The sequence below is a fragment of the Sinocyclocheilus anshuiensis genome, unplaced genomic scaffold, assembly GCF_001515605.1.
Source record: "Sinocyclocheilus anshuiensis isolate Anshui unplaced genomic scaffold, SAMN03320099.WGS_v1.1 scaffold694, whole genome shotgun sequence".
Classification (NCBI taxonomy): Eukaryota; Metazoa; Chordata; class Actinopteri; order Cypriniformes; family Cyprinidae; genus Sinocyclocheilus; species Sinocyclocheilus anshuiensis.
In genome coordinates, this window is record NW_015542477.1 from 275,545 (window position 1) to 284,458 (window position 8,914).

General features: G+C 37.6%; 2 protein-coding genes across 3 annotated transcripts in view; both read left to right on the plus strand.

Annotated features, from left to right (window-relative positions):
* The window catches only part of LOC107693871 (MAP3K7 C-terminal-like protein), an 8,611-nt gene extending 6,561 nt beyond the window's left edge, over nt 1–2,050 (plus strand). The window contains exon 4 of the mRNA XM_016493407.1: nt 1,833–2,050. Coding sequence (XP_016348893.1) covers nt 1,833–2,013 — 181 coding nt within the window. The 3' untranslated portion in view covers nt 2,014–2,050. The remainder of the gene's footprint in view (nt 1–1,832) is intronic.
* A 1,215-nt stretch (nt 2,051–3,265) lies between these two features.
* Nucleotides 3,266–8,914, plus strand: part of LOC107693912 (transcription regulator protein BACH1-like) — a 10,243-nt gene continuing 4,594 nt past the window's right edge. The window contains exons 1-4 of one of the 2 annotated variants that reach the window (XM_016493454.1): nt 3,266–3,386; nt 5,502–5,752; nt 6,298–7,392; nt 8,871–8,914. In XM_016493454.1, the coding sequence (XP_016348940.1) occupies nt 5,513–5,752; nt 6,298–7,392; nt 8,871–8,914 (1,379 nt within the window). In that variant the 5' untranslated portion in view covers nt 3,266–3,386; nt 5,502–5,512. The remainder of the gene's footprint in view (nt 3,387–5,501; nt 5,753–6,297; nt 7,393–8,870) is intronic. The other variant, XM_016493453.1, reaches the window with a different exon arrangement.

Genomic DNA, 8,914 nt, shown 5'->3' on the forward strand with positions numbered 1-8,914 from the left:
TAGGCTGGACTTAACACGCACACACACACACACACACACACACACACACACACACACACACACACACACACATTAGGGGAAAAACTGGGAGAAGTTGAAGCGTTTTGTCGTGTGGATGATATTCTGTAGGACTGTGGCGCGAGTCATTGTGAAAGAAGAAGTTCCTGACACAAAAGCAATAAAAAAGTCAAGCGTCTCACAAACTGTTTCCACATTCATCTATTGATTGAAACCCTCTTGTCAGGCCGTATGACGATTCTGTGTATATTCCAGGATGTAGCAGACAATCCAAATATAACAAGTTCCTGAATTCATCTCCAGTCACTGCAGCTACAGTATATAAACAGATATATGTCAACTAACTCATTAAAAAGAGCAATTGTGGTTTGTGCTGAAGTATTAGGAAAAATTAAACACTTACAGTTTCACCAATAAAAAAATGTGATGTAATAATGTCATCACCTTCCTCACTAGCCGGTGCTGCCGTGTCGGTCTCTAAAGGAGTCCACTGAAGTGTACAAAAACCACTGCACAATGGCCAACGAGTTCAACCAGGTCAAACATGAAATCGCCAGGCTGGAAGACAGAAAGTAAGCTTTAAAAATAACTTGAACACAAACATGTCTTCGTGATATTACTCAGATCGATTTCAAATTCAGAGCTGTTAATTACCCTATTAATACGCTATTGTGTTTGTACAATTAAAAAAATATACTTTGATACAGTATGTTTTATATAAACACACACATATTTGTAAGTATGAACAGACAGACAAGACAACTGATCAAAGCTGCCATTGTCTGCCTTCATGGAGTCATGCTGCTCTACTGGTTAAAATAGGCCTGTGTAATCATGACAAGACCTGGCATATAGTACTGTGGTATGCAGGACTTTTTGTTTTTTTAACATTTACATTGCAAAACCATACTTTGATGAAAACAAAAGTGCACTGTAAAACCTAACAAGTATACTCCAGTTTTTAGGATTCCAAACAACCCTTTTTTTGAGTTTTTAAAAAGTACATTTGTATTTTCAAAACACATACACTACAATAATTTGTAAACTAGTCGTGAAAATGTATGTAAACATAACTAATGTTAAATGCATGCACGACTTAGATTTGTAAACCATAAATACTATGATATTTATATCATTATATCACACACACACACACACACACACAATTTCCAGTGTTTGTTCTCTTTCTCATTTTCTTTTTTTTCCCCTCATGTGTTTTCCACACATGAACTTTTTCAAAAACAGAGTTCAGATAAAGCACCAAACTCAGCTAGAGAACCATTTCTGATGTTCCCTAGTGATATACTGTATACATATAGTATGTCTCTGATTCATCCTTATGCAGTTAAACAATTTTAACTCTTTGTTTTCCACATTTTAAACCTTCATATTAAACAAAAGACACAGAAACGTGGCTGTCACCACATTACGACCCTGCTCAAACAGTTAACTATGGTCCAAAGGCCATATGCAGATCACCTGCTGGCTCAGTGCCTTTGTGAGCTAGTGAAACATTACAAACCGCAGACAAGTCTCTTCATCTAGACGTCTACTAATAATATTTGTTTTTGTTTTTTTTTCCGATTGAGATCATTGTATCATCCCAGGTACCAAAGCTCTGGCATCAAGTTTCACTTCCTATTAAATAGTTTCGGGTACAGAACCGCCGACTGTAGTCACCTGTCTGACACCCAGCCCACATAATATGTTATTTTGGCACACACCTTTCATATCATCATTACATTAAATACAGTCATTAAAAGATGTGATGTACTGAATGATTATAACATGTTATTTGTGTTTGTCACACTCAGGAGAGAGCTCATGGCAGAGCTGCTAGAGGATGAAAAGGTGTCGATGGAGTTTGCACGACTTGAGGAGGAATACAGTATACTTACGGAAGAGAACCAAAATCTGATAACAGTCCATAGCCAACGCGCACAGCAGCTAGAGACGCTCCGAGTGATCAGTCAAAAGAGGCAGGGCTCCTCGTGACCTTTGACACCAGTGTGAAAGAGCTTTCATCTCTGGGTCTTCACTACTGCTTATAAACATCTCAGCGTTCCTTCAGCGCTTGTGTAATGTACTGAAGCCGAAAACTGGTCTTGAATCAGTGTGCTTAGACTGAGAGACTTAATCAGTGTATATTTAATACATTTGAAGCTAATATGGGTCTATCTCAGAGCAGATGGTCTTGTGGCCCAAACTTGAGCTGAGAGGTCGCCTCACTCATATATGTCTGATATCGCATTCTGAATATATACTATTTTTCTTCTTTGTGTGTTTTAAGGGCGTGTTTGTTGACAAATGAGCTTCACTCACTTAAACTGTACAGAAGAAATGCTCTGCTGTGAAAGTTGCTCTCAGTAAAAGTTTTTACCGTTTACTCTCTGCCAATTGCATAAAAAAGGAATGAAGGAATTACATTTCTGTTCAGCTATTTGAGTTCAAGCTAGGTGACGATAAATGTATGACTACACACCACTGTTTAATCACTCAGCAACAGGGAACTTGGGTTTCGAAATGTGATCTGCTCATTTTAGGATTGTGAAACCCTTCAAAAATATCAATGGCTGACACCCCCATCTTACACAGCTGAAATACCAGAGTTGCATGTCCACAAACCAGTTTAGCAGCATGAAAGGTTTGCTTCCTCCAGATTTAGGGTTTATTTAGTCTAGAGAGCTTTGTTTAGTTAGTGAAGGTTTCCTTTTCTTTATCAGAATTATGATTGTGAATGTTAAAAATGTAATGGCATATGCTTATTTTGACATTTGTGAGTAGCATTTTACACTAGTGTTTACTAACCATAATATGTAAATTGTACCATACAATAGTTACATTCTTTTCTATTAGTATTATATAACTCACAACTTATGTAAAGACTCCAAATAAAAAAGACTATTATGGTATTGAATTAATTATTTTAAGCATTATACATTGTATAAGTTAAGAAGACACAAAGTGTGCTTGTGTCTGGCTACACTGGTCCAAATATTCAATATACTGAATATTCCATTTCGTTATTGTTTGTAAGTTTCCCAACATGGGACTGAAGAGGTTAAATGTGTCTGTCAGTCTGTACAGTGGACTGTGGGTGAAAATAAAACTACGGAAGTCTGTCGGCGAAGAGCAAGGAAGTAGTGACGTTGATGATTGACAGTACAGAGGGCCAATGAAAAGAGGGCTGTGTTTGAGAAGGCGGGACAAAAAAAAAACAACAATTTTTTTTGGCAGAAGTCACATGACACCAGAGTGAACACAAGCGCCTCCTTATTTTCATAGTTACAAGTGAGCGCTTTAAGCTAGCCGAGTTAGAATGTAATATCAAATCCAACTTTTCCTCTCACTCTCCAGTGATATGACAGGTGAGTATATACGGTCTCTTGTGGTTTGGTCGGTTTTGTGTGTCAAGAGAGACAAAAAGAAATTGAGAATGGAGATCGGTGAACTTTATAGTTAAAGTTTAAAATGTCTAATTTAAATGTAAAACGTATTAACGGGTTTAGTTTAGATTTAGTTATTTTTCACGCCATACGACTGCGAGTTTTTCCAATGATCACGACTATTCTTCTCTACGGATGTCTTTTTTTCCCAATCGGACGTAGGCTGTCTCAAAACATGATGGGCTTTCTACCTAGACAGCATTTTGAGCGTCGTATCCGCGTTCCGGAGGTTCTATTCGAACATTTAAAAGCGCGCCTGGGATGCTGTCTAGGTAGGCGCTCACTAGGTTTTGTGACACAAGCGTAATGTTGGGGTTTTATTACATCCAAGGCGCGTCTGTTGTTTTTACTCGACACAGGATTAGGGAAATTAGTTCAAATGTTTCCGTTTAACAACATAAAATGCTCCAGCTGGACTGTATGAGGCAACCGGTCCCTAAGTTCCTCGTAAAGTGGAGGAGTTTAATGGAAAGGGACAGACGGGGAAAATGCTTGCTCATCCTTTATCAGCAAAACCCAATGAGTCAGCAGTGAGCGGCACACACACACACACACACATAACTTGACTAGGTCAAATTCTCAGTACACGGTTGAGATAAGGAGCTCCCGTGGGTAAGGAAGGACACGTACGTAGTAAGTGTTTCAAAAAGCATTTTCCCCGAGGCGCTTTTGTTTTTAGCCGTACTTCCCGTAAAACCAGAGTTTTTAAGTATCACGCGAGCAAAAGTGCTGTTGAATATCAAGTCGGCTGTCAGCTAGACAGTTGCAAATGTGATAGTTTTCACACATAACTTGACTAGGTCAAATTCTCAGTACACGGTTGAGATAAGGAGCTCCCGTGGATAAGGAAGGACACGTACGTAGTAAGTGTTTCAAAAAGCATTTTCCCCGAGGCGCTTTTGTTTTTAGCCGTACTTCCCGTAAAACCAGAGTTTTTAAGTATCACGCGAGCAAAAGTGCTGTTGAATATCAAGTCGGCTGTCAGCTAGACAGTTGCAAATGTGATAGTTTTCATACAGGTTCAATGAAAAATAAGTTAATGCTGAGTAGTTTACGTTTGAGACACAAATTGGCCAGTTAATGAGTGAATAATTCCAAAACAATCCAAAATTCGCAAAGCAAAGCACAAAACTGGAACAGAGTCGTGAGTGGAGTGGCATAAATTTCCCCTCCACACACGTGTCACTCCGCTGTGGCTCCATTCCGGGTTTTCCATTTCCCATTCCCTGCCGCTCTCTCTCTCTCTTCGTTCGGCTTGCTCCCTTTTTGAGGGGTCCTATTCCCTGCTGCTAACTAGTGAAATAAATAAGACTGCAGCAAGCAGATTCTGGAAGTAAAATCATTTTCTCCATTAACAATAACTTACAGATCCTTAAAGAGTTTGTTAATCAATGCTATATGCTTGTGTTAAAGCCACCAGGCTGCATTATTTCAACTTATTTTTTAAATAATCATGTTAAACAGTGGAATTCTGGGTGGAAAACTACATTGCCATGATTCTACAAAACAACAACAACAAAAAACATCAAAACAAGAAAATAGTACTTGCAAGGATCTCCGCTTTAGTCTCCTTATGTATATATCCGTGGTTGTAATTCACCTCTTTGCTAGTTTGTGGGTTATAACTCTTTAACAAAAATCTTTATGGGAAAAATGAATGTAATTTGTAATGTTGTTGTTGTTGTAATTTGTAAAAACTGTAAAAACCATAGCAGGGGATTTTAATACTGTGTTCACGACGTGGAGATCTTTAGAGTGAATATATATTTTACAAGTTATGCTGAGCTCTAAAATATTTCATTGGTTAGAAATTGCTCTTTAAAATTACTGCATATAACATCCATAATATGATTTTGAAACATCTCTAACCAGTAAAAGGAAAAGTCATGGAAATTTAATGGTCAAACTGTTTAGAAACCGTGATGTTTGCTGTATGTCTAATGAATGAGTTTTATAACCAAATAATCTCAGTTATGATTAGTACACATGACAATTTCTTTGAACTGAGCACATATATTCTTTGTTTTTACCATACAGATTAACTCGGCATGTCGGTGGAAAACTCCAAGTCGTTTAAGTTCACCTTCCAGTCATCTGTGCACAGTTCCCACGTTCTGCAATGTCTGAATGAGCAGAGGAAGAAAGATCTTCTGTGTGATGTGACTGTTGTGGCAGAGACCCAGAGTTATCGGGCCCACCGGGCAGTTCTGGCATCCTGCAGTGATTATTTCAATGCTCGTTTGTCCAGTCATACACCTGAAGGAATTATCATCAACCTTCCTGATGAGGTAACAACATAATTAAAGGTCTGAAATGAAGAAGGAAGTTCATGGGATATCTTTGGCCCAATATTGCGAAAGAAATATTTAAAGGGATAGTTCACCCAAAAATTCTGTCATTAATTACTCACCCTCATGTCGTTCCAAACCCGTAAGACCTTCGTTCATCTTCGGAACACAAATTAAGATATTTTTGATGAAATCCAAGAGCTTTCTGACCCTGCATAGACAGCAACGCAACTATCACGTTCAAGGCCCAGAAAGGTAGTAAGAAGTCGGACATTGTTAAAATTGTCCATGTGACATCAGTGGTTCAACTGTAATTTTACGAAGCTACGAGAATTATTTTTGTGTGCAAAGAAAACAAAAATAACTATTCAACAATTCTTCTTTTCTGCATCACTGTCCTCCATCATTATAGAAACAGAACTTTCATTTTTGGATGAACTATTCCTTTAATTCAACGTCTATGTGAGATATATGATGCGTTTTTATGCATGTGATTGAAAACATTGTTTTTTTTTGTTTTTTTCTTCATTTTTTTCATTTTGAAGGTTACCTCAGAGGGATTTGAACCCTTGCTGGACTTTGCCTACACCTCAAAACTCATCTTTACCAAAGAGAATGTGCTGGAAATCCGTAACTGTGCCTCTGTTCTTGGTTTCAAGAACTTGGACAAAGGCTGCTTTGACTTCCTTCTCCCCAAGTTCTTTGAGAGCAGCAGAAGTGCATCAAAAGTCCAGAGGAAGTGCTGCAAAACCAAATGCTGCAAATCACGAGGGGCTGAATTGAGCTCGATTGACGGGGATGATGTTATTGATGAAGACAAATCATTACTTCGGCCCTCGCAGCTTCAGCTTGAAGTCAAAGAGCCATCTTGTCCTCCTTCGGTGGCCATTGAGGACGTCGGAAAAAGCTGTCACAGCCAGAAAGACACGGATTACTCCCTCCTGTGCCCAAAGTACCGGAAGTTTCAAATAGCTTGCGGGAAGGAGCGATCCGGTCTGGATGTTTGCGACTCGAAACCCATGTCCCTTGACAAGTCAGAAGACGATTGTCCTTTAAACTGCCTACCTTGCTCAAGCAATGAAGATGGCAAGGAGATCTTATCATGCGATAAGACACCTCTCATTGGCGATGAAGATTCTTTTCTGCCTGAATGTTGTCCCCTGAATCCTGGTCCTTGCACAGGCCAGCCATCATTTCCAATCTGTAATGAGTCGGCACAATCCATTTGTGACTCTGAAAAATGGAGAACGCCCCCTCGCTCAGGACTGGAGGATGTTGTGAGGCCATACATGGAGCTCAAAGCTGACCGATGCAGTGAACAGAGGAGCACGGAGGAAATAGAGGTGGCTAAACAACTCACGTTCTGGCCGGATTCTTGTCAGGCGTCTCGCTCTGGCCTGGGCTTGGTGGCGAAACCCTCGATTCTCAACTGTCTGAAAAGCTGCCATCCGGATCCCAGAGCAGTGGAGTGTCCGTTCCTGCAGAACTTTGGAGCGGTGGGAGCTCATCTGCACGATGGAGAGGGGGGACCCACGTCACAGGGCAGTCCATACATGCCCTCCAACCAGTCAGGGGAGGACTCTGATAGCTTTGACACAGAGGGGGACAGTGAGTCTTACAGCAGTGAACGAGTGTGTGAGGTGAGGCCTGCTTGTATTTGTTAGTGGTGTGAACAAATCCTTAGCCCTAAGCTTCTGTGCTTGAATGATGCATGAAATTGTGCCGTTTGTTGAGGAAAGATGTGCATTACATTTTTAAGTGATCAAATGTCCAATTGTCATGATGGAAAATAAAATAGTCAATCAATCAATCATAGACTTACTTTATAGACTCAACCTAAGTAGAGATGAAAATTGCTTTATTATGACTAATATGATCAAGATAATAAATATTTTATACAAACAACACAATAATATTATGAATATATTATTATTATTATTAATAATACAAATGTTATGTAAAATTATTTTGTAATCTAAATGGCCTCAAATTTATTTTAACTTTTTTTAATTTACAGATTATGAATCATTTTTACAAATATAATATTATTATTATTATTATTTTGCTGTTGTTATTATAGTAGAATTTCAATAATAATAATATGATATTATTACTAATATTAATTATTATATAGTAGCAGTGTCATGTTATAATATTATAATTCGTCATATTCATAAATTATATTCATATGTTATTATTATTATTATTATTATTATTAATAATAATAACAAGTATAATAACCTAAAAATAATAACTAAAGTTGTTTTGCCATCTAAATGGTCACAAATGTATTTTATCTTTTGTTTTTAATTTACAGATTGCTAATATTTTATACAAATATGTTATTATGATTATTATTCATATTTTTGCGGTTGTCATTATTATACAGCAATTTAATAATAATAGTATTATTATAATATATCAGTATTGTATTTTTCATAATATTTTATTTAATTAAATGAATGTATATAATTATATTAATATAAAATAATAATAATTATTATTATTATCCAAGTTGTCTTGGAATCTAAAAGGCTGTGAATTTATTTAAATTGTTGTTTTCTAATTGTTAAGCAACACATTTCTTACGAAGTTTGTAATTATTTCAGAAAAGTTGAGCAATTATCCAGCAATACATTAAATTAGTTACTTTGCCTGTTAATAGCATTGATTGGTGATTTTCTTTAGAGACACCCCAAATGGTGCAATTTAACAGCAGACCTATTAAATCAATATTAATAAAGAAATATGGGTCAATCCAACAATTGGTGTATCTTGAGACCCACATCTTATCTAGTCACTAGAATTTCATACAGTTGGAATAAGCAAAAACCTGGCACCTCTGTAAGCATTTTTAGATTTGTTAATGTTGGTTGGACTTTGCACAGTTCAGTGCCTTTTGAGCAGTCTGGAATCATAATTACTTTGCACACCTGATAATGACTTGTCAGACTCCTTGTGAGGTCAAAAGTCCATATGAGTCCTGATTGAAGAACATAAAAGAAGCATTAACCCATAAATCTTTTACTCACTGAATGCTGAGCTAAGTTGACAGTGTTTCAAATATAAACAGATCTGCTTCTGTGACTTCCATGACATGTTGATTGTTTCCCTCCAGATGGCGCTGCCGCTCTCTGTGGATCAGATCGTGTCTCTGAGCAG